The 25446-nt window shown below is 41.5% G+C and overlaps 2 protein-coding genes and 1 pseudogene across 2 annotated transcripts in view; 2 read left to right on the top strand and 1 right to left on the bottom strand.

Moving 5' to 3' along the window:
* Cep164 (centrosomal protein 164) overlaps positions 1 to 20095 on the bottom strand; it is a 48800-nt gene extending 28705 nt beyond the window's left edge. Inside the window, exons 1-3 of the mRNA XM_065231460.1 lie at positions 20027 to 20095; positions 6377 to 6839; positions 5979 to 6090 (exon numbers count right to left, since the gene is read on the bottom strand). Of these exons, the coding sequence (XP_065087532.1) occupies positions 5979 to 6090; positions 6377 to 6452 (188 nt within the window). The 5' untranslated portion in view covers positions 6453 to 6839; positions 20027 to 20095. The remainder of the gene's footprint in view (positions 1 to 5978; positions 6091 to 6376; positions 6840 to 20026) is intronic.
* Positions 17617 to 19005, top strand: LOC135709314 (uncharacterized; annotated as a pseudogene).
* Positions 20096 to 20798: 703 nt separating the features above from the next.
* On the top strand, positions 20799 to 21603 carry LOC135709309 (protein DPCD). Its single transcript, XM_065231619.1, has 2 exons — positions 20799 to 21399; positions 21462 to 21603. Exons 1-2 carry the CDS (start codon positions 20896 to 20898, stop codon positions 21585 to 21587), a joined length of 630 nt encoding a protein of 209 aa, XP_065087691.1. The 5' UTR covers positions 20799 to 20895; the 3' UTR covers positions 21588 to 21603.
* Positions 21604 to 25446: the final 3843 nt, after the last annotated feature.

The following is a 25446-nucleotide window of genomic DNA, read 5'->3' as shown; positions in this document are numbered from 1 at the left end:
ATCTATTGAATGGTTGACTGGTCAGCTGAGGATTCCCGGCATTTGGCTTCTAATTGAGAGCGAGCAGTTTTCAAATGTTTTGGCTGGTGGAAAAACCGACTTGAGAATGTATGGTCAAATTAAATTTTTATTAAAATACCAATAATTTGCCCTTTGTTCTATAACATTTCTACAAAATATCGCTAATAGAGGAAATGGATGTAATGTCGGCCTAAATGCACCTAATTTGGGCCCATACAGAAATTCAGCAATCGACTAAATTTTCAATAGCGACCAAAAACATCCATTAATACCGTCCCAATGACGCGTACATCTAGATTTTATTGATAAATAGCAGATTTTTAGCGATCGGCCCAAGCTTAGATCCATAGGCCAACATTAGAGTAATTTCCCCTATAATATATTGGCCCAAACGCAATGAGGAAGGAAGCGGAACAGAAACGGCAAGTTTGACAGTTGTCACAAATGACCTCAAGATGCCCAACCAAAGTCGATTTGGTTTTGACAGGTTTTAACTATAGTCGATATACACGAATGCGTATACGAATACTATAGCTACGTCACGAATGCGTATACGCAAATTGTTTTCATCGGGAAAAAAATTTAATGATAAAAACAAATCACTGACACAATCATACTTTAGCAATCTCTATATTTATAGTCTGGCGGATAGAATCTCGGGAACCAATTGAGCTGTCAAATAACGGAACCAATCGAGCATATCACGATCAACAACAGAAAAGAGCCCATCTGCTTTAGCAAACAAAACTTTGGAAACCCTGTTCCCATGACTAAGGGCTCGTCTACGCAAACCAACACTATCATCAACCGGTGGAAACTAACGATTTAAAATTGGCTCACTACTTGACTAGCCTATTGGTCCCAATCAAATCGATTAACGTATCCCATTCTAGTCGAAATTCTAGTACTATACTATGTTTGTTTTGATTCGCTATGAAAGTTTGACAGATGAAATGAGGGGTTCGTGGATTTTCCTATGTTTCGAGGGGTGCATCGATTAGGTTGGGGCCGAAGATAGTACCAGAGCTGAGCCAAAAAGTTGAGCACGTTTCTTCGGGACCTTCTGGTCTTAGAGTTACCTCTATGCTATCATCGGGTTGGGGAAAGTTTCCCCTATCCGATGATGATGTTAATTTGCGTTCGGTTGGCGAGAAAGGAACTTTCAAACTTTGGCATATAAAAGTTGATAGTAAATTTTCAGTTGTTGGTCTACAATATATTGAATTGATTCTACTTTTTGATAGAACGAAATTCTGCCCGCCAGACTATAACTATAGCGACTATAGTTCTAACTAGTTTTCAATCCGACAAGTAGGCTTACTCAGATTGGACTCTTTTGCTTCCGCTGTCATTGCGCTTGGGCCTTTACGCGTATTATTTCTACAGATTCGGGATAGTGGGCTATAGACTTCTCTGACGTTTGTGAAATGCACAAGTATTAGTGCAGAACTCGGGGTAAATTATAGGTATTAGTGCAAGAAAACCTTTGAATATACCCAAAGTTCTGCACTAATATATGTGCAATTCACAACCGTCAGAGAAGTCTATACCGAGAAGGAGCGGATAAAGGACGAAGAGACGGCCAAGCGGCTGGCGCTGTGGAAGGAAAATCGATTGGAATCGAGTCCTTTAAAATATTTGAGCCTTAATAAATAAAGTAATAGGAGAACAACGTAGAGCAAGTGTCTTCAGCAACTTTTCATTAATTTTTACGATCTACAACTTTGCCCAAGATGGCAAATCTCTAGAGATCGAAATATACAAAATTTTGATTGGATGAAGTATAGAAATTATTATAACCACATTTTCTTATAATTATTTCCAGAACTGTTGAAAAAAGGTGCATTAGCTTTGGTTGCAACTTGCGACCACACGGTCGAAAATACGGAGGCAAAAATAAAACTTTTTTATCTCCAATTTATTTTAGTTCAAATCAAGCCAAGAAGCTGAAGTTGCTGAAGACGTCAACTTAATTACATGCAATTCCAGAGCGTTAATAATGTAATCGTACTAGATTTATTTTCCGGCCCACTGTGATCTGAAGCTGAATAGTAGCTTATTCATATTAACATCCCAAGCAACCAAAAGTTCCGCATTCAACGATAAAACCAAGGGGTAATTCACTCAGCACATTGTGCAAAATTAGATTCGGCACAACTTGGGCACATCTATCGGCACACCTTCGGCACAATCTCGTATGCATTGGATTGTTGTAAATAAAATGGTAGCACTGCAAGACAACTGTCATTGAAGTTGTTCACAACATTATGTATTCGTGTGTATTCGTGCGTTTACGGCTGTCAAAGAGCTTTTCGAGTTCAATGAACCAATTGGACGTTTTACAAATCGGATTAGGTCTGTGTTGAATTATCTTTAATTTTATTCATTAAGACTCTGACAAGAATTATTTTAAATACAAATTCAAATACAAATACAAATTACGTGCTGATTGACTGTACATTCAGGAAAATCCTCTAATTGAATATACCAGAGGAACTTAGACCAGCAGTTCACTTCTCAGCTCATCATTACCATTACCCATTACTTAGCGACTGCGGTATCTCTGCCGACAGCGGGGTCACCACCGACTGCTTCTGCCAGTGGAGCTCTACTGGGGTCCGCATCTAAGCTGAAAGCACCGACGCCAATATCAGTCAGATCACGAATCAAGAAGGCTATCCCATTGCATGCGAGTTCTCTTTAATGCCTCCCTCCGGTATGCGAGCTGATTCCAGTCCCTGTCCAGCACAATCGTCGACTGCTAACATTTCGCCAAAAGATGATTATTCATCACTTAATACTCGACACCCGACTTTCGGAAGCCCCGAAGGATCTACTCTGGCAATCCAATGGAACATGAATGGCTTCTATAATAACCTTTCGGACCTAGAAATTTTGTGTGCGCGACATCATGCTCACCATCTAGACCTAAATACGAAATGTAGGTTCTAGAGGGAGCTCAAGAGAAAGAGGCAATTAATCAAACCCCATTAGTACCCTTAATTCAAATAATGCTGCAACTCATACAAAACAAATTACAGAAGTTTATTCATCATCCTCAATGGTCGGTCTCCTACAATGTTTCCCACCGGTTCCAACTCTTTCCGGTCGCTGATAGACCGTTGCTTTTCACATCACGAAAGGCTAGGTTTCTAGTCTGCCTTTGAGGGCATTAAAAACCACAGGACTTTTATTATCCTTCAATATGGGGGCGACCCCGGCGTAGTGGTTAACATCCATACCTCTCACGCAAAAGTCACGAGTTCAAATCTCACCCCCGGACAAGTCACGCGTGAGTGTTAAAGTGACTATAATAAAAAAAAATATTATCCTACGACACAAAATACCAAAATTTCACACACCCGCCACTTCCCGCGTCATCCTCAATCCGATTTATCCTTGCGATTCAAACCAAAACATTCAAGGTGTCAGAAATACCGCGTTGCCGGGATGGATGTTTTACAAACAATCGTGGCTTGCTCTATGACCGGCACAATCGACACACTTGCTTGCGGCACAGTGACAAAAAGGATGATCCAAGATTGGTGTGTGGAGTGACCTACCCCTTGGATAAAACTCACTTTTAAGTTCCATAAAGTTCAAATATTTTTTTTCTTTTTTTTTTTTTTTTTATTATGGTCACTTTAACACTCTTGGGTCATTCGTGACTTGTCCGGGGGTGAGATTTGAACTCGTGACTTTGGCGTGAGAGGTATGGATGTTAACCACTACGCCGGGGTCGCCCCCAAGTTCAAATAAAGTTTCGACAGAACCATCAAGTTCCAAAAAGTTCGAATAAAGTTCTGACAGAACTTTCAAGTTCCATAAAGTTCAAATAGTTCGATTCAACGAAAATGGAGGTGAACCAACGCGAGTTGAGAGAACAAATTCTTTCCAAACGTTGGACCACGGCAAAGGAGCTGGAAGAAAACCGGGACCGGAGAACAAAAAGACGGAGGGAAAGGTGAAGCGGATGATTAAAGCAAATCCCAACGTCTCAAGCCGTGATTTGGCTAAAAAGATCGGCATGTCGCAGAGCTACGTCCAGAATGCAAAGAAGAGAGCTGGACTACATACATACAAGGTACAGAACTTCCCAAACCGCGATGAGCGGCAACAATCGACGGCTAAAACTCGGGCACGGAAGCTCTACGAGAAGATGCTGACAAAATATGGCTGCTGTGTGATGGACGACGAAACATATATAAAAGCCGATTTTAAGCAAATTCCGGGGTTGGAGTTTTTCACCGGCAAGAGCAAGTTCGATGTGGACGACAAATTTAAGAAGAAGAAAATGTCGAAGTTCGCCTCCAAATATCTCATTTGGCAGGCCATCTGCTCTTGCGGACTGAGGAGTGAGCCTTTCGTGACAAAGGGCACAGTAAATGGCGAGATCTACAAATCTGAGTGCCTCGAGAAGCGCCTTTTGCCGTTCTTGCAGCAGCACAACGAAGCTCCGCTATTTTGGCCAGATTTGGCATCATGCCACTATTCTAAAAGTGTCCTGGAGTGGTATGAGGCCAATTCTGTCCATTTTGTTCCAAAGGACATGAATCCGCCAAACTGTCCGGAGCTGCGCCCGGTGGAGCAGTACTGGGCAATAATGAAGCGGGAACTTCGGAAGAGCAAGAAGACAGTCAAAGACGAGAAGGACATGTTAAGAAAATGGAAAAAACTGAGAAACTGGTACCGGATGACACTGTAAAGACTTTGATGGAGGGCATCAAGCGAAAATGCGTTCAATTTTACACTCAAGGCTCCATCGATTAACTTTTCTTTTGATTTTTGAAGTAAATATATGTATAAAACTACCCTAAAATTTTGGTTTGATTCTAAACATTATAAGAAAATTGGCATGACATTTTCGGTGTCGCAATAATTTCGTGTTCGCCCTTTATACATCATTTTGCGGAATACTGTTGATGAAAAAAGTTAGAGGCAAATGAATGTAAATGAATGCATGAAATGAATGTAAATGATTTTCCGTGCCTGATCAGAACGTTTGGTTAGTTGGGATATGCTTATTCAGCTAAAAATAACTTATTCAGCTTTTTGATCAGGTAATGTTTTTTTTTTGCTAAATAGAAAAAAAAAGTATAAGTTGCGATGACGGATGGTGGTTTATGAACTCCATATCATTTTTTACTTAATCAAATTTTCCTGAAACATTATAAATTATCGAAATTTAAGGCATGGCTAATCCTTAGGATTTTATCGAAGCTAATACGTACATATTTATAAGTTATAAATACTCCATAGCAAAGAGTTGCTTATTTGAAGAAGATATTTTGTTAATGATAGATCACCTAATCATTCATCTCCTTTCCCCAATTGCCATCGTACATTTGATCCAATATTATATAATATTTCACCGTCATCAGCAGCACTTCTGAAGAATGACATTGTAGCAAAAAGCTCATAATACAAATATCGGTCCCGTCAAATCCAAAAGCGTGAGCGTGATAAAAAAAAATCGCATCCTTTCAATGTCTTTACCATACACCATCTGTCACTACTACTGATGCTACTGTTTCCCATCTTAAAAAATAAAAAAATAAAGAAAACTCATCATAAATCTAATTATGGTAACGGGGTGTGAGGACAACAACAACAACTGGCAACAAATAGATCATCCTTGCTTGCCGTCCAAGTCTCGTCCTCTGGCAGACTATTTGACACATTAGAGAAAGGAAGATGCGGTGGCAAATGGCTCTCTGACATTTATGAACTCATCTTCTCTCGCATCTCTCCGGTGGAGAAGGTGACGACCGGTGGCAATTTTAGATTTTCAATGCATCCGGTGCCAGCCGATCTCCGTGGGGATGGCAAAAGTTTAGATTATGTTTTTTCCGACTTCGTATATGGAGATTTCTGACCGGAAAGCCCGTTGTCTAAAGTATTGATTCAATCGAAATTAAGCGATTGAAAATCATAAAAAAAACTAGAACAATACTTACCAGGGTTTCCAATTTTCCGGCAGTGGATGCAGCAATCCCTGTCGGGCGAGATAAATCAGGTTGGTTTCCTTCTCCGGATCGATGCCAATCTTGACTGCATACTCAAGTATTTCTGCATTTTCATCCACGAAAGCACAGCGAGAAATCGAAAAGACAAAAAAATACCAAGACAATGAATGTTGAGATTTTTCATCACAAATAGGCAAGAAAAAGCCTCCACCGCAGGACAAACGCACAGAAAAGACCAGAAAAATCTCATCATCAAAAGGGCAGAAATGACGAACAGAAAAAAGGCCACACAAAAGAAGCATCCTTATGTCATTGATTTTTCCGCAGATCCTTTTCTCGGTTCTCGCCCAACACTCTACTGAGCTGGCGCTGCTGGTGACCGTTCGTACCTTCCTTTGACGGTTCATAGGTTGAGTAGAAAACTTCCTCCGGGTTGCCACTGTCGTATGCAGGATGCGAAGACATAATCCACCTACTAGAGGACCTCGAACGATCCGCAGTCACTTTCACACTTTTCCCGAGCTCTTCAACTTCGATTGCCGACTTTCGGGTCAATTTCGCTTCTCACACTTCACTGCACTCCATATCGAACTTCTTTTTTTCTGCTCAAGAGCCACAACCCCTTTCTTCTAACTGAATAGTCCTGCCACTTCTACAAATTTTCTTCACAAAATCAATTTTCACTAAAGTACACTGGTCAAACTGGAAAAGACCGAAATGATACAAATTTTCTACACTTTTTTCCACTCCAACTTTTTTCTTAATGTCTAGCTGTAGGCAGGTACCTACTGAAAGGATAGAACGTGCCAAAAGCGTGCCCTGTCTGGCCTAGTGCTGAGGAATTTATGAAAGCTGCGGAAGAAAATAGCAGAGCAAAATTTACGTAGGATAGAGGACATATTCGAGTTCACTCGTCGCAAAAACCAACGAAATGGGTGCGCATGTGCCGGAAACATATGGGACAGCAACAGAAAAGGTAATGGTTCTCGGGAAGCCGTTGAGCTTTCATGGAAGAATTTCCATTAACACATAACATTACGTCAAGAAATCATTTCAAAGGGCTTACAATATTTGGCCTCTACAGGGTTAGCATTCCTAATTTAACATTAGGTTGTATTAGATATTCAACGTTCTCACTACAGCGAATGTTAAGCGAACCGGTCTTGATATAAATATGGGTCATTCCAGCTCAAGTGTATACACCACCTAAGGTCGATGTCATGAATTTTAAACAAATTTTGCCAAAATGTTTAGTACCCTGCGCTTCGGTCAGAGAGCGTATAGGGCGTCGTTGTGCCAATTTGGTCGTGGCACATTTCGAGTATGAGAGACTAATTGCAGTTAGATCAAAAGTGCCTGAGAAAAATGCAAGTACTTTCGCAGATTACCCGAAGTGGCGATAGTGAAGGTATGATCACAGGCAAGCAGACATAACACTCTTAAAACATTCATCAAAATTGTTTTAACGGTAAATTTAAATGTTTCTTAGTTGGTAGTTGTTAACAAAGTAGGCGTTGGATTGCTTTCTTGAACACTCCAATCAATTTTCTAGCGTCATTCCATATCAAGACACTGAAGAGAGCAGTCATACCAAGATAACTTTATCGTTAATAAAACTTGTTCATTGTTAAGTGTTGTCCTGGTTATTTCCTGTCCGCCCCATCCGCACCGTATTCCTTTAGGTTATGGGCTCGTCTACGAAGGAAGGCTCTGGAATTCCGCAGCTAAACGGATCGAACTTTGAGAACTGGCGTTTTCGCGTTCAACTCTACCTGGTTGCGGCGGAAGTTTCAGAAGCGCTTACGGGGCAAGTTCCTGGTGCAACGGATGCTGGAAGAGCGAAGTTTATGCAGACAGATCGGAAAGCGAAGTCACTACTGGTCGGATTCCTTTCCGATGAATGTCTTGGCATAGTACGGGACAAGGAGACGGCTCGCGATATGTGGAAGGCACTCGAAGACACCTTCGCGAAGAAGTCTGTGGCAAGTCAGACTCTGTTACGGAAGCAACTGGCAAGACTTCGGATGAAGGAGGGTACTTCAATGCGGCATCATTTCCAGCAGTTCGACGACATCGTACGGCAGCTCAAGACCGCTGGTGCGAAATTGGAGGAGAACGATACGGTATCACAGTTATTTTTGACCCTTCCCGACAGCTACGACTCCATGGTAACAGCTTTAGAGAATATAAACGAAAAGGACCTGACGTTGGAAACCGTGAAGCAACGATTGTTGGCGGAGGAATCCAAGCGGTCTGATCGGATGGAAGATTCTTGTGAAGATAGGAGTGCAGCGTTTGTCGGAGGACGAAATAAGAAGACCAAAAAGTTTACCGGAAAATGCCATCGTTGCGGAAAGGTGGGACATATGCAAAAAGATTGCTATGTTAAGAAGCCAGAAGGTAAGGTGAATGCGGCCGTTAACAGCAAATCAGTTTCATTCATGGTGAACAAGATGCCGACGAAGACGGAACATAAGAGGTCAGTTTTCGTTGTGGATTCTGGATGCAGCGACCATCTGGTGAACACTTTGGAATGCATGCAGTCGGTGAGGAAACTCAAACAACTGTTCGTGATCGATGTAGCCAAAGATGGTGTTTCAATTATCGGAAACTACGAAGGTGAAGTTACTGGACTATCAAGAGAAGGTGTGAAGTTTGAAATGAAAAATGTGATTTTCGTGCCCGAGCTGAGAGGAAACCTGCTATCCGTGAAGAAGATGTCCCAAGCGGGAATCGACGTACTATTCACAAGCCGTGGTGGAAAGCATCAAGCGATGATGAAAAAGAATGACTCAGTAATTGGAGTAGCGCATCTACAAGGTAATTTGTACGAATTGGATTTAAACTTGGACGTGTCAGGAGCTACCGCAAATCTATGCGCATCGGACGCTGGAAAACTCTGGCATCGTCGTTTGGGTCACGCCAGTCAGACCACGATGAACACGTTGGCCCGGTATAGTGTGGCGGAAGGATTTGGTCCGAAGGTCAATGCTATCGGGTTCTGTGACACTTGCGTGCTCGGTAAGCAATGCAGAGAACCCTTCGACGGAACTCGTGAAAGAGCTAGTCGTCTACTAGAGCGGATTCACTCGGACGTGTGTGGGTGGACCAATCAATCCTCCGGCCTGGGATGGATCGAAGTATTTTGTTTCATTCATCGACGATTATAGTCACTTTGCGTGTATCTATGTGATGAAGAAGAAGTCCGAGGTTTTTGGTCGTTTTCAAGAATACGAAGCGATGGTGACCGCCCAGTTCGAAAAACGAATCAGCAAGCTAACCGTGGATCAAGGGCGTGAGTACGGCTCTAAGGAACAAGAAGCATTCTACAAGCGAAAGGGGATTCAAATCCAGCCAACCGTAGCATATTCTCCGCAACAGAACGGAGTTGCCGAGAGGTTCAATCGAACGCTAATTGAGAAGGTAAGGACAATGCTGATCGACTCGAATATGCCCAAGTACATGTGGTCGGAAGCAGTGCTTACCGGTACGTATATATTAAATCGTTGCCCTACTGCTGCTCTATCGGACAACCGTACGCCTGCTGAGTATTGGACCGGTGTGAAACCTGATCTATCGAAATTGAGGATTTTCGGATGCAAAGCATTTGCATGGGTGCCAGGTCAACTCCGGAAAAAGCTGGACAACAAGAGTCGCGAGGCGGTGATGGTGGGCTATGCTCCCAACGGATACCGCTTTTGGGATAGAACGTCAAGAAAAATCCTCGTAGCCCGTGACATCAAATTTGACGAGAATTCATTACCGTACGCTTTTGAAGACAGTCAAGATTCGAGGGTACCGTTGGTGATTCCAATGCTGTATCCGGCCGTCAAAGATGACCAGCAAGCTTAATTGGAAGAGCAGCCAGATGACCAGCAAGTTGAGTTCGAAGACGCGATGCCTGTGCTAAGTGATGACGAGGATGAGGTTGAACTAGACGAACAACCTGAGGAGCAACTTGAAAAACCTGGGGCGCTCCCTTCACAATCAAGAGGTGAAGACTGTTCAGAGTCAAACACTAGGCGTGGTGAACGGGAGCGCAGGCTCCCAGGTAAGTTTCTTGACTTTCTAACTGGGTTCAGAGCAACGTCTGCTGGAAAAATTTCAACATTCCCAGATTTCCCGGATTCGTACGATGAAATCAACGCGCGGAATGACCAAAAACTGTGGCTGGATGCAATCGATGAAGAACTGAAATCCCTGGAGGCCAACAAGGTATGGGAATTGGTGCCATGCCCAACCGGCGTCAAACCGCTGCAGTCAAAGTGGATCTTCCGCACGAAAGAGGATGAAGAAGGAAACCCTGTGCGCTATAAAGCAAGGTTGGTCGTCAAAGGTTTCTTGCAGAAAGCCGGTTTGGACTACAACGAAATCTACGCACCTGTGGCGAAGCTGACGACAATCCGTATTGTGCTGGCTGTCGGTGTTCAAAAAGGGTTCCATTTCCACCAAATGGATGTGAAGACGGCGTTTCTTCACGGTGAGCTGCAAGAGAAAATATTCATGGCGGTTCCGTACGGCGTCAAGGCGAGAGCTGGCACGGTGTGCAAATTGAAAAAGAGTCTGTATGGCTTGAAGCAGTCCCCTCGCTGCTGGAACGAGAAGTTCAATCAAGCGCTGCTGAAGTTAGGTTTTATTCGTTCCAAGCACCATTATTGCCTGTACACCCGTACCGACGAGAGGGGGGAAGATGCCATTTTCGTCGTACTATATGTTGATGACCTTCTCATAGCGGGAGCGAAGCTGTCAACAATTTTGAAATTGAAGAACGAATTATCCCGGATGTTCGCCATGACCGACTGTGGAGAGCTTAGCCATTTCCTTGGCATGAAGATACGCTACAATCGACAAGACGGAAAGATGATGCTGTCTCAAGAAGCAAGCCTAGAAAAGATCTTCCAGAAGTTTGGCAAGTTGGAATGCAATCCTACAAGGACCCCGATGGAGAAAGGGTTGCAGCTTTATCGTCAAGTTTCCGAAGCTAATGGAGTACCGTATCGTGAGCTACTGGGAAGTTTAATGTACGTGATGATATCAACGAGATCGGACATTTGCTATCCTGTCGGGTACCTGGGGAGATTCCAAGCTCAACCCGGACAACAGCACTGGACCGCGCTCAAGCGAGTAGTGCGTTACCTGAGAGGGACGATGGATCATTGCTTGACTTTAACCCGGGATGTTCAAGCAAAACCACTAGTTGGGTTCGCGGATGCAGACTGGGCTACCGATACCGAGGACAGGAAGTCAGTGAGCGGATTTGTCTTCCAGGTGTTTGGATCGACTGTTGCCTGGTCTAGTAAAAAACAAACGACGGTCGCCACTTCATCAAGTGAAGCAGAGTATGTGGCGTTAAGCGCTGCAGCATCGGAAGCAATATGGTTGATTGGTGTCCTAGGCGATTTGGGTGAAAAGCAGATCGAGCCAGTTGCCATATATGAAGACAATCGGGGGTGCATCGGCATGGCTAAGAACGTGGAGAGCAAGAGAGTGAAGCATATTGATATCAAACATCATTTTCTTCGGGATCTTGTCACCGCTGGGAAGCTGCAGATAGAACCAATTGCAAGTGAGAACCAATTAGCTGACTTCTTTACCAAGTCCTTGGACGCTGGCCGATTCGAGGAATTAAGGACGAAGCTAGGAGTATCCAAACGAGAGGGGGTGTTAACAAAGTAGGCGTTGGATTGCTGTCTTGAACACTCCAATCAATTTTCTAGCGTCATTCCATATCAAGACACTGAAGAGAGCAGTCATACCAAGATAACTTTATCGTTAATAAAACTTGTTCATTGTTAAGTGTTGTCCTGGTTATTTCCTGTCCGCCTCATCCGCACCGTATTCCTTTAGTAGTACTGACACTTGTGGTGCACATAATCAATTCCTTAGCGTTTGACGTTTACACACTACAACCATCTGTGGAGTGTATTTCCCATCATAGTGTATACGACAGATGGCGGTAGGGTTTACAATGATAAATGTTCAATGTGTTGTGTCTGCTTGTCAGTGATATAACATTGAGGTAACGTTAGGATAAAATCAAAACATTGAGAAATATTACGCATAACTTTCAGAAATACTTCACTTCGCAACCGATGAACCATTCTGACGGCCATATGAGTACCCAAGTAACGATATAGTCACAATATAGCTTGTATATTCTTACTTTGCTTGAGTATGGTTAGTTGGGGAATCTGATTAACTTCACTTCACTTCTTCTTGAAACTGATCCCACTTCACGTCACTTCTTGAAACTAATCCCTTTCGTATTTCTTTCATTCTCCTTTCGCACACGGAGCGCTCGGTGGACCAGCGACTTTGGACGTGAGCCTCGTCCCAGATCACCATGGCAATTCAATAACATATGGTGGACATCGAACCGACCAAAAAAGGCGGTATCATATTAGAACCAACCAACCAAGGACGATCTACGGAAGGAAATTGCCGGTGAAGCACGGAATGAAATACGAAGCGTTAAAGAACAAGTTCAAGGGATTCCAAAGGAAGCAATTAACGGCGGCGGAAGAGCAGAATATGGTAAGAGCTGTCCAAATGTTTGTTTACAAATTAAATATCAAAATTAAACTAAATACATGCCAGGGTTGAAAAGAATATTTTCGAACCTAGAAGCATGTATGTATCACCAATATCAATTTGATAACGGTGATGCATACTTGCGGGGCTTATTGTGAGTGAAAGTAACCTCGAAATGGGCGTGACTCTCTAGACATTCTGAAATGGGTTGCTGAATCTGCAATAGAGCTATCACCTTCTAACTCCCGGACTAAAGCTGTCTACAATGACCATAAATGCGACATTGCACACTGGGCCAGGAACCGAAATTAGCAAGACAAAACCTCTAGCGCATTGGGTTTGCATTATATTGAAATGGTGTCTTTGGCAAAGTTTCTCGATTTAACATGCGCCTTCATCTGGCAATGGACATTAGTTCCAATTTTCTCCGCATAGATGGTGCTGCGATACTAACTTTCTTATTTCACATGCTAGAGGTTTTATGTCTTGGGCAAAGTTGTAGAACATTAAAAAATATAAAAAAAATGCCGGAGGACTCAAACTTTTAGGTCTTCAAATAACAAAGATATAGTGAATATTGTAAAATTTAACCACAGACAAACAGACATAACACTCGCAAGTTGTTCATCGAACAAGCATTTAACGGTAAATTTAAAAGTATCGTAGTTGGTAGTACCGCCACCTGTGGCGTGCATAGTCAATTCCCTTGCGCTTGACGTTTACACACTACCGCCATCTGTTCAGCGTACTACCCACCACAGTGTATTCAACAGATGGCGGTAATGTTTTAGCAACGATGTTTTACAGTGATAAATATTCAATGTGTTATGTCTGTTTGTCTGTGATTTAACTGAAATTTACGAATCCTGATGAATGTGGGCGTCTTAGTGGAATACCTGTATAATGAGAGAGAGAAGGATTAGTATTTTCCATTTAATTCCACTACTTTATTTGCTTATCCTTGACAGATACGCGTATTTCGTCTACAATGTGCAGACTTCTTCAGTGTCTTGTACTAATACTCGACTGGTCGAGTATTAGTACAAGACACTGGCAGTCGAGTATTAGTACAAGACACTGAAGAAGTCTGCACATTGTAGACGAAATACGCGTATCTGTCAAGGATAAGCAAATAAAGTAGTGGAATTAAATGGAAAATACTAATCCTTCTCTCTGAAATTTACGTTTTTTGTACTATTTTCCATACAAACGACAAACCCTTCATTTTTAACGCCGTGTATCTTTTAAGTCGGATAATTTGAAAGTTTTAAGGAAGAATTCCCAATGTTTTGGGTCGATATAAGCGAAATAATAGCCAAAAAAGTGAAAGTTACCATGATTTTCATAATCCGGTTTCTCGAATAGTAGCAAGTTTTAGCAAAAAGTAATTTACTTTCTGAAATGTACCATTTATCATCAATCAAAGGTGAAAGTTTGCCGGACATATAATTTTACATATTTGAGATATCTGAATTCATAGACTACAATGTTTATTCAAGCAGCGTTCGCCAACGCACGGCTTACTGGCTGCATGCGATGGAAACGATGGAATATGTCTCTTATGCTTCGCTAGCTGCACGTTGGCGAACGCTGTACTAATGTATGCACAAAGCTTCTTCATGTTCATGTTCATTCTCGAACATGTGTGCTTTAATTCTAACAACTACCTGTAATCTTGCATTGTCGATTATTGCAACAGCATTTGCACGGGTCCTGGAAATTGCTCTTTCTTGGTTTGAGAAAACTGTCTCTGCACTGTCATCACCGGGTCAGAGGTCAGCAAAAGTCGATGGAATACGTCCTCGATTTTTGCAAGACGACTGTCACTCTTGCGCCTCTTTGGATAATAAACCAATCGGAATATCACAATGGCTTATGATTTTCGGTCCATGCACCAAGATCCTGTGTAATGGACAAACAACCTTCTAGTCTCTTCTGCGTTGGTTTCGTATGCCTTTACGTCGATTTCAAGCTTGCTAGATAGCGCACACAGAATTGTAACGAATCAACGAAGGATATCCTTCTCAATTCCTGTAATTCTTGCCGTTATTTCTGGATTCTGAAATAATCTTCTAGCTTTGTTGCCATCATTACTATTACCTGATGAAATGAAAATGTATTCGTAATGTAAGGTAACAAGACGATAAAATTAAATTACCTCCAGATGGCAACGATTAACTTATTCTCAGTCCTATTTTCTTGAACTCTTCTTTTATTGTAAGATCATTTTCGCACAAAAAATCGCAAAGCATCGTCAGCTGTAAATCGTTCGATCTCTGGTTTGGCACTTGATTGGGCTTTTTAACTTGTTCTTTGACTATCTTCACAAAAAGATTTTTTTGGTCTTCCACCTACATTTTTCTTTGGGCTATCGTCCTGAACTTTGAAGTGGGAATCCAGTCATTTTGTATATTTTTGGAAAAACAAACGCTTGTTGCCGCAGGACTTGGCATAACGTGAATCAAAGTCTGCTTTTAGAAATCGAAGCGATTTGTGAAAGGACTGTTCAAAGGCTTCACTTTCGGGACATCAACGAGCGATATTTTTTGAGTAAAATTTGTCTCATGGTTTCCTGTGGAAAACCTAAAAAATCTGCCGGAAAATGAGGAAATTGACGAAAATTTTATTCAGTCTCCTAGTAGTACCAATAGACTGAGTGAATGCAATCTTTACTTTTCTCAAATTCAGGAATTTTTCCCTGGAAAATCCTGGAAAAACCTGGGAAAACATGAGGCAAATTTACTCATCGCTGAGTTCCTGCACTTTTGGCGATTATGAGTGAACTAAACTCAAATTTGAGTCGTTCTCATTCGCCGTGCAGATATTTTCCTGTGTGGTGCTAATTATAGAGAAGGTCTAGTATGAGAGAGGAGCGGACTGGCTGGTTTTGAGCCAAACGTACTATCTTGATTGCATTGGCAGTGTTGCTAGAAATGACCTAGGCATAGGCTGCCAAGTCAGTTTGTTTTGAATCCGCTCCTCTCTTATACTAGACCCTCTCTAGTGCTAATGGAAGTTTGTTTGTTTTTTTTACGTAGGATTACGTCTTTGTGGAATATACTGGGGTGCAAATCAAAAAAATGGTGTGACGAAATTATGTCAGGTTTTAGACGCTTATAACTTAGCCATTTATGGATGGATTTCAATTTTTATCACCCCATTGGATTCAGATTTGATGTAAGATTCATTTTTATAAAGATTATAGTAGTTTGTTATTAGAAAATTATTGAAAATTTATCCGAATTTCCGATCCGATTTGGCCGAAATCAACCGATCACGTGCTTGCTTGTTGTGACTATCGAGAGAGCATACCCAACTAACATTTTCAGCTGTATAAGCCATATTTTTCCCAGTTAGACTTGTGCAATTTTACGCTCCTTTACAAAGCTGAACTAACTAGTCGAGAAAAGTGATTCATGTGCACTATTATTAAGCCTCTACTCAGAAATCTTGTTGTAGATATTTTTACGACAGTTTAAAGTGTTGGCGTAGCTAAGTTGGTAGCACAAACGAAGTGACAGACGACTAACTGGCGAAGAAATCAATTAAAATAATGTGGTTTGCTGTAGTAGAATCTTCTTAGAAGCTTGTGTCATCAGCCACCAGATGGGCTAGTATTTTTGTTTTGATTTGAACAAAGTTGATTTTGTGTTCAATGATCTTTGACAGTGTGCAAAGAGTGTATCATTTTGTCATTTTTCATGCATTTCCGTTTTGTGTAGGGTGAGAGAGATAGAACCAAAATATTCTAGCACATTTGGTGAAAATGCTATTACAATCCAGTAGTAGTGTTGCCATGTGGTACACTGAAAAATTGCAATAGCAGGTTAGTCACCAAAGTTTTCGAGCAGCTCCGTCTGTCACTTTGTTTGTGGTTGGTAGTGTCAAGGTTTGCCAAGGTCGTCTCGAGTTCGAGTCCACGTTCTGGTGCGGCCCATCCGGCTTATTGGTATTAGTGAAATGTGGAAATGTTTAGTGGTGTTCGTATTTCATCGCAATGTTTATCTTTTTACACGAAACAGCTGTTTTCTGTGACAACACCTCTACCAATCGCAGTATGGCAGTTGTGATGCCGTAACATCATAGAGGTAACTCTAAGACCACTGGGTCCCGAAGAAAATCATTATTATTTTTGGCTCACTCAGTACCAGAACAACGGTCCCAAGCAGTCCCAAGCTATTTCACTCACCCCTGCATGTTCTGCATGAATCCACACACCCCTGATGTTATCTGTCAAACTTTCATAGCGAATCAAAACAAACATAGTGTAGTAATAGAATTTCAACTAGAATAGGGTACGTTAATCGTTTGCTTGGGACCAATAGGCTACTAAAGTGGTGAGCCAATTTAAAATCGTTAGTTTCGTATTGATTGTTGGTAACATCGTCTTTCGCTTGCTCAGCAATTTTTACAACATTTTTGCTTCTAACACCAGCAAACCATAGAGGTAACTCTAAGACTAGAAGGTTCCGAAGAAACGTGCTCAACTTTTTGGCTCAGCTCTGGTACTCTCTTCGGTCCCAAGCTAATCGATGCACCCCTCAAAACATAGGAAAATCCACGAGCCCCTCATTTTATCTGTCAAACTTTCATAGCGAATCAAAACAAACATATTGTAGTACTAGAATATCGACTAGAATGGGGTACGTTAATCGATTTGCTTGGTACCAATAGGCTAGTCAAGTAGTGAGCCAATTTAAAATCGTAGTTTCCACCGGTTGAGCAAACTGCCTGTTGTTCCTAACCTTGTATGATTGACATCGGTTCTGGTGCAGGCAAGGGGTGGTCACACTATACACTTATTTTGCGCCAACGTTTTTCTCAGTGTTTGTAAATAATTGTATGTTTGGCCATCCAATGTTTTGTTTTTGGTATGTCAAACCGTACGAGCTGTCGACGCCAGATCAACAGAAACGACATTCGACCGTTAGAACGCTTTCGATTCCTTGTGGAGCGCACAGGTTGATCTATTCAGATGGGAAGTACCGCGGGGAAGCAATTCACTTCGATGGCAACGTGATTGACATACTGTACACCAAATCAATTCAAATCAGACGCTTCCCTGATTGATGGAGGTCCGTCCAGATCCGTCTCTCGTATGTCGCAGTGCGCTGTAGATTTGATCCATGGCGAGTCCATCCAAAATTACACGCTGGTGATATCGAAGTTCATACTGAAGGAGAAGCTCGTGCCGCCGTTTATGATTAAGACCGAGGAGAAGCGGGAAATTTCGACAGAAGTGTACCTGTTGACGCACTTGAAGCATCCGAACATTGTCAACATGTTCGATTGGTCCGAAAACGACAATTTCTTCGAGGTTGGGATGGAAATCAACGGCTCCGGGATGGATCTGTTCGAGCTTATCGATTGAAGACCCGTGATGTCGGAGCTGGGTTGTTGAATTTTTCGACAGTTTGCTAATACGGCTGATTTCCTGCACTCGTTGAACATTCTGCACCGGGACATCAAAGACGAGAACTTTATCATCGATCACAATTTCCATATCAAGCTGATTGCCTTCGGGGCAACTTTTTTCTACCGAGTACTGCAGTCTGGACGTGTTGGCACTACTCTGGCCTGGAACTGAAAATGTGGGCTCTCGGTGTAACACTGTACGTGTTTATGTTCTTCAAGAACCCATTCGTGGACGTTGAGGAAATCCTGCAATTCGAACTGATCATTCCGCACGAAATCAGCAAAGAATTGGAGTACGTGTGTTTTCGCTATTATGCAAGAATCCCAAAACTCGGTCACCATCCAGGAGCTACTAGAGACGGAATGTATGAAGCAGGAAATCGATTAGTCACAGTTCAATTTTGCCAAAATCGACCACTGCGAACCGTGAAACCAATCCGTAGAAGTGCTTCGTAGATGCGAATATGCTCCAGCCAGACGGGACTGTCGACGTAGCCGCACAGCCTGGATGATGAAGATGACGATGAGCATGCTCACATGGATGATATTTGTCCTCTGTCGCACGATTATGAGATTGATCTAGATGACGATATCTCCGGCAGAGAGATGAATGTTCTTTCCACGGGTCTCACCAGTCTGTCTCTGAGGGAACCGGACGGAACGTACATCAGTCTGGTCTATGGCGATTGGATTGGCCAACAATCAACAACAGGAGCTTTATTACTGCTAGTAGACAATTGTGATGTAGAAGATAGTGAGATACTGCTGGTGGTGCTGCTGCTGACAACCGGGTTGCGTTGGTGGCACCGCCAGTCTATACACTTCGCCGGGCAAAAGTAACCGTCAGAGGCGGCAGCAGGAACAACAGCGACGAAAGCGTGATTGGGAAACGAACCATCCGGTCGTCGTCGTGATGTCGGCATCTTCCGTTCTCCAGTTGCGGATCATGGCCAGTAAGGGTGATACCCAAAATTGTTTGTGTCAACAATCCAATTTTGACCCATCCGCACTGCGCAGGCACAGAAATAGTGAAGTGATACCAGTTCAAGCTGAACATTGCATTAGGTCCTAAGTAACATTGATCGATTCTCTTCGTCGACTTTCTCTTTCGTTAATAACTTGATCACGGAACCGTTTCTTAATGTGTTTGTCATATCAGATGCTAGATAAAAGCTTCTTCTTCTTCTTCGAATCTGTCAATGTTACTTAGGACTTAATGCAATGTTCAGCATGAGTTATTTTAAAGATCATAAAAATTACCTACAATGGGTGCCAAACAGTGCCAATGAGTGTGCCATGGTGTGCCCTACTGTGTTTTTGGCATACTGTGCTGAGTGACCAACCCTCTGGGTGCAGGGTAATAATTTGGTGGTGTTGCTTATAATTAATTTCGATTGATTTGATTCGCAGTAAAATAAAATCAATAAATTCATCCAAAGAATATTTAAACCGGTTTCAAGATAAAGCTGTGTAGTGATTATTGGAAATTCGTAAACAAGTTGAATGAGCGCCTTTCAAGTGCACACGTAACTAAACAGCAGAATAACAGCTGTATATAAGCGTAAATGGATTTGCAATAAGAGCTTGTCACAACCGTCCCAACAGCCATAAGTAGCTGACTAAGTTCGCTAGATTTGCTTGTATAGATGTTGAGTAAAGATAGGGGCCTCCCTTAGCTCAGTCGGCAAAGGCACAGCTACAAAGCAAGACCATGCTGGTGGTGGCTGGGTTCGATTCCCGATCCTAAGGATTTTTCGGGTTGGATAATTTCTCGGCTTCCCTGGTCAAAGAGTAGGATTGTACTTGCCAAGCAATTATACTGATGCAAAAATTGTACAGGTAGGTACAGTTTTAAGGTACCATTTGAACACCTGCCCTGGCCAATGTTGACCACAAAAGGCGACAGGCCAATATCCATCACCGAGCCTGAACCGACGCAACGAGCACTTCCCCATCGAAAGCTCTTCCCGGAAAGTTCAACCATCCCTTCGGCTATTGCAGCTCATAACAAAAACAACAACAGAATCGAAACGTACATACATACATACACATCTGTATACTGTCACATCAGAGAGGACTAATATTAAGCTTACATCGGCGAGCTTTCACACACCCCACTCACAAGGATGGGTGAGAAAAACGAAGTGAGTTCCGTTGCCATACCACCCACTCCGGGAAAACTTTTAACTGCAGAACGTTCATTTTCGTCACATTTCACAACTTCAACACATATTCTTCATCGCTAGCACTAGAAGCACTTCCCATATAAATCACTGCATGATATTTTAGATCAATGTTTCTTCGTTTTCCGTGGACAATTTCCGCAGGCAGGATCTGCCCTTCCGATCGCCGTTTTCCGCGTACTACACATGGCCACGCAAAACAAAAGGAGCAACTTGGGAACAGGAAAGGAGAGCACTCACTCTCGCAAGCGGTTTGTTTGAGCTTGTGACCTCTCATCTCTCTCCCACCGCAGAGAAACTCGAACAAACAGCGATGCACTTTTTTGACAGTTCTCTCTTCTGATGCCTTTCTGCGGGAAGTTTCCTCTCTCGTCCGAAATGCACGTGGTTCGCGTGTTGCCAGTCTGATGTACTGCGAACAAATTTGTAAATTTTAATAATGTTTGTACGCGGACGACACGGACTCCAGAAAACAATAAAGTATAACTAGCTAGTATATTTTTGTAGAATGACATATATTAGGCTTATGCTTGATGTATTAGTTCGATAACAAACAAGTTTTTATTAAAATTACAAATTAAAATATCCATTTCACGAATTTTGGCTAATCTTGGCAACATTGTTTCATATACACAAACCGGTGGCTTCCACACGTTGTTTTGTTTTCAAAGCGTTAAACAACTTGGTGGTACATAAAAGTCAATCGTCATTATCGCCATGGCAATGTTCTAAAATCTGTTTGGAACAATTTGGAACGATTATCCGGACAGCGAAACAAAATGTCGTACGTCGAGTGGTTGACCAAGATTCGTGCTGCCGATAAGTCATCGGCAATCCAGGGCACGGTCCGGAAAGTGCACTACAACTTCGCTGATGGCAACGAGATGGCCGAGGAGTACAGCACCGAAACGGGTTGTGTCCTTCGACGGGCCTGGAAAGTGCGGATTGATTTACTGCGGAAGGATGACTGGGAAGTCGAGCTCGGTGAACCGATACCGAAGGCGATTAAGAACGATGGCTTGGTGCTGCAGGAAGCCCCAACGGAACCGGTCCTCTCGAAACGGGTGACGCGGAATTGCATCGAGTGGCGAATCAGAAATTTGCCCTACCCATTGTCTACCTACGCGATTACGTGCGAGGGTGACGACCGGACCATCACGGTGCGGACTTCCAACAAGAAGTACTTCAAGAAGATTGTCGTTCACGAGTTTCAGAGGTGTAACTTTCCGCCGAAGGTGGAGGATTTGACGGTGAAGCATCAGCACAACACGTTGATCATATCGGTAAACTTGAATAAGTTTAATTTGTTGTGTTACTTTGAATCAAGCATTTACTATCATTTCAGTATAAGAAACCACCCATTTTGGTCGAAATGGAGAAAGCAGTTTTGGTGGAGCTGCAAAATGTGGAAACCATGGAGTGCGAAGGTATTCGATGTGAGGATCTACTGAAGGAACTGATCGGTCAGTAAATATATGCTTTAAGAAGTGGGTATCTTTTTAGATTTATTGATCCTTTGGTACAGATCAACCTTGTTTCCGAAACTTCCCGATATACCTACTTGATTTTATAAGGTAACGCTTGATTAAGGAGGGTGCTATACTGCCAATTAGAGCAAAACAGTCACATCTTTGCTTGATTTCCTATTCAAATGGGACAGGTATTATAGTCACCTATGTTCATTAGAAATACTCAGAGGGAAGAGATGGGCGGAGAATACAAAATATACAATTCGGTAGCAGGGTTTTGTATGTGAATAATATTGCAACCCTTGCTAGAAGCTAGCACTTCACATGACTTTTCGATTCGATGTCGGTGCAAAATAATAATTCAGTGCATAGCAATATTTTACACATTTGTTGGAGCCATTAATTAACCAACAAAGATCAAATAATCAATAGAGTTAGAATATTATTTTTGATTCTGAAAACTAGTTGAATTTGAGAAGCACGCGACAAATAAAGGTGATTCCTTTTCTATTTGATCCACGGCCCATACAAAATTAAAATTGTATGGACAATTGTCTAGGGAGGGGGAGGGTCAATAATCCTAAAAAACCGTCTACGTAGTTAATGAACAGTCCCTTATTTCCTTGAATGTTTTCCCAAAATTTAGTAATTGAAAAAAAAAAAATAGAATTTAGTATCTTACAATTAATTCCATTATCACAACTGCTTATCCTTGACAGATACGCATATTTTGTCTACAATGTGCAGACTTCTTCAGTTTTGTGTTCTAATAGACTAGTTTCAGTATAGACATAAGCATTCAACAGGTTTTTTCTTGGAATTGAATTCTCTTGCAATTTCCTTCATACTATCCACAGAATTACACTCCTATAGAAATTCCGTTCCATTTTCATTTAAAAATCCTTTCAGAATTTCCTTTGATTTCTCTTCGTTGCCTTGGAATTCTACTAACAACATTGGAATCCTCCTTAGAATTAACTTGCAATCCTCCTCCTCAAAATTAGTTCACAATTCTAGACTCCTTGTGGAATTTCTTTGTATTTATCCATTAGGCCCATCTATAAAATGCCACGTTCTTCAATTTTTCTTCGAATAATGAGGCCTATTCTGCGCCACGAGTGAGGTGAGGTGTGTGCTCAAAAAAATCCAAGATTTTCCAAAATGACATTGAAATAGCAAAAATTGCATGAGAATGCCAAAATAGTCCTGAAATCAAATGATAGAACAGCCCTCTTTCCCCTTGGCTAGTTTTTGCACCTTGCAGTTGGTGGGCGGGCTTAATTTCATGCTTTATAGTGAAGTGTTGGAGACGGTAGGTTTATGGTCGGCGTTGTTGACTCATGCCGCGATAGAATGGCGTCAACGGCAGGCAATGGAGATTACTAAGCTTCCCCTCTCTGATAAACCACTGCATGAGAGAACCAAAGATCTAATCCAGCAGTGATAGTATCACACTTGTTACTCCTTTAATTGAGAGCCGCGTCGTAGTACGCTTACGTATAGGCACTGACGTTGGGTGTGATACTGGCTGGTTTTGCCGCAAATCACTCTTATTTTATTTATTTTTACGCAGATAGATTTATTTGGGTTTGCAAGGGAATTATACAATTGAAATATTTCAGAAAGTGCCTAACGGTGCTCATTCTATTTGCGTGACAAGCTTTCATTGTTGTTTTCATTGAAGTATTTCTCAGGAAACAATGTTAAACATCATTTTTGTACATGGTATTGTAACTAATCTTATATGTGCTTTATTTTGATTTGGGATAAGTGTTAGAACTATGGCTCGGGATTTCCACTGTGGTGTGCTTCTATTGTGACATACCCATATGTATTTTTGTGGTGCGACATAGTGGAAACGTGAGAGCGTAGTTGGAACATATACCCTATATAATTTAAAAATCAGCTAGGAAACTAATTTCAAAATGAAGCATTTTAGTCACATGAAGGTGTTACCTGGGTCGAACTAAGATATAATAAATAGGCATAGGCTTAAATCAAAAGTACTTGAAACACGTTTAATTTTAGATTACAAGCACAAGTGCAGGTACTTAATAAAGCATGGGTTATGATTGATTAGGTGAATTAGAGCTTTTAATAATTTATTAAATTAGACTAATGAGATATCATAATCATCAAATGAACTTAAATAAGAAACTTCAGAAAGTCTAATGACATTAAGTAGATTAACAAAAGAATTAGGATGCGGGGGGTCCGCTTGGGGAGGCAACTAACCTTTAAAGTTGTAGAATAAATCTTCTTATTTAGTCTTGAACTTTAAAAAAAAACGCAGGCAGACCAATAGCCTTAAGCAGATTAACAAGGAGAGGAATAGTTTAGGAAATAAGTAAAAGTAGAGGTAGGTGACAATTAATAGCTTTTAAACTTTTGGAGGTATTGTACTCGTTGTATGTTGTACTCGATTACTATATTATTCTCTCAATACGCGAAATCTCTTATATATGCGGTTAAAGCATTTGAGTTAACTTATTTCTTGGTATTCAAGTACTTACATTTGTAAACAGCAGTCAATGTTAATCTATGAACTAAACCATACGTAAAATCGATCTTTCCTTATGTGGTATTGATGCATGTTTAACTTTTCGCGGCTGTCGGAATCAACGCGCCTACGTCTATGGAGCTTACGCAGAAGTGATTCGCAATGCGGTAGAGCTCACCAAAAGTTTTTTTGAGCTTCTGTAGTATAAAATTTGTTCGGTACGGTCGTGAAATCTTGAAATGATTTATACGTGCGGTAAAATAACTAAATTGAAACAAAGCTCAACAGTAAGGAATCAACTTTGACAGACGCTTTCTTGAAAATCGCCCGATCAACAACAGAGGGATTTTCGAACATCTTAATTTATTTTCGAAGCGTCAAATTTAAGTGAACATTTTCCAAATGGGCCACAGCCTTAAGGCTGTGAACCATTTGCCGAGTTAAATTTAACTCGTGGTTAAAAGTGACATTTCGAAAGTTATTTTCTATGTTCGAAAATCCCCGTGCTGTCGATCGACCGGTTTTCGAGCCAAGGTTGTCAAAATTTAACTTCTTGTCTGTCAAAAGTAACCACGCTCGGATAGCAGGGTTAATCGATAACTTTCCATCTGTCAAATTTTAACCAAGAGTTAAAATAATCCACCAAATGGTTCAGAGCATTAATCGATAACTTTCCATCTGTCAAATTTTAACCAAAAGTTAAAATAATCCACCAAATGGTTCAGAGCCTAAATCAAGATTTAGGCTGTATACTGGCCCACATTTATATGGGGGAATTTTTTTTATCAGTTTTTTCAACGGGCCAACCTCTAGATTTGTGCCATTAGGTGAGAAAACCACTCTCTGAAAATTACAGGTCATTCGGATGTAACACGAGCTGGCGCTTTTGATTTAAAGTTTATATGGAGATATTGGTTGAAATGTATGGAGAAATAACATTCCTACACTCTTTTGTGCATAGAACTGGATCAGCAAACACGATTAAGCTCAGAATATCAGCACACGTAGCTTAAACTATAAGGAACAACTTTGCTGAAGGCAACATCACGAATCAAGTTAGTATTATGGAGATATTAGGTCGTATGAATAAAAGCGTTTACTTTACTTTTCCCGTAAGAAAAGCACGGGAAAGTAAAGTAAACTCTTTTTATTCATACGGCCCATTAATTAATTATATTTTTATAAATTAATTGTAACACGAGCTGTCTGAATTTATGCGACCTACCTGAGGGCAGTCCGTGACCCACCGGAGGCTCGTGACACACTGAGAAACACTGATCTCGCCGATAGGATTTGAAATTGCACCTATTGTTGCCTCTACCACTGTACGTGCGACAATTTAACAAACCAATTTATCGATC

This window comes from Ochlerotatus camptorhynchus, unplaced genomic scaffold, assembly GCF_037179485.1.
Source record: "Ochlerotatus camptorhynchus isolate MF236.1 unplaced genomic scaffold, CSIRO-AGI_Acam_v1.1 ptg000357l, whole genome shotgun sequence".
Lineage (NCBI taxonomy): Eukaryota > Metazoa > Arthropoda > Insecta > Diptera > Culicidae > Ochlerotatus > Ochlerotatus camptorhynchus.
The sequence above is the reverse complement of the archived record's forward strand: the minus strand, read 5'-3'. Positions and strand labels throughout refer to the sequence as shown.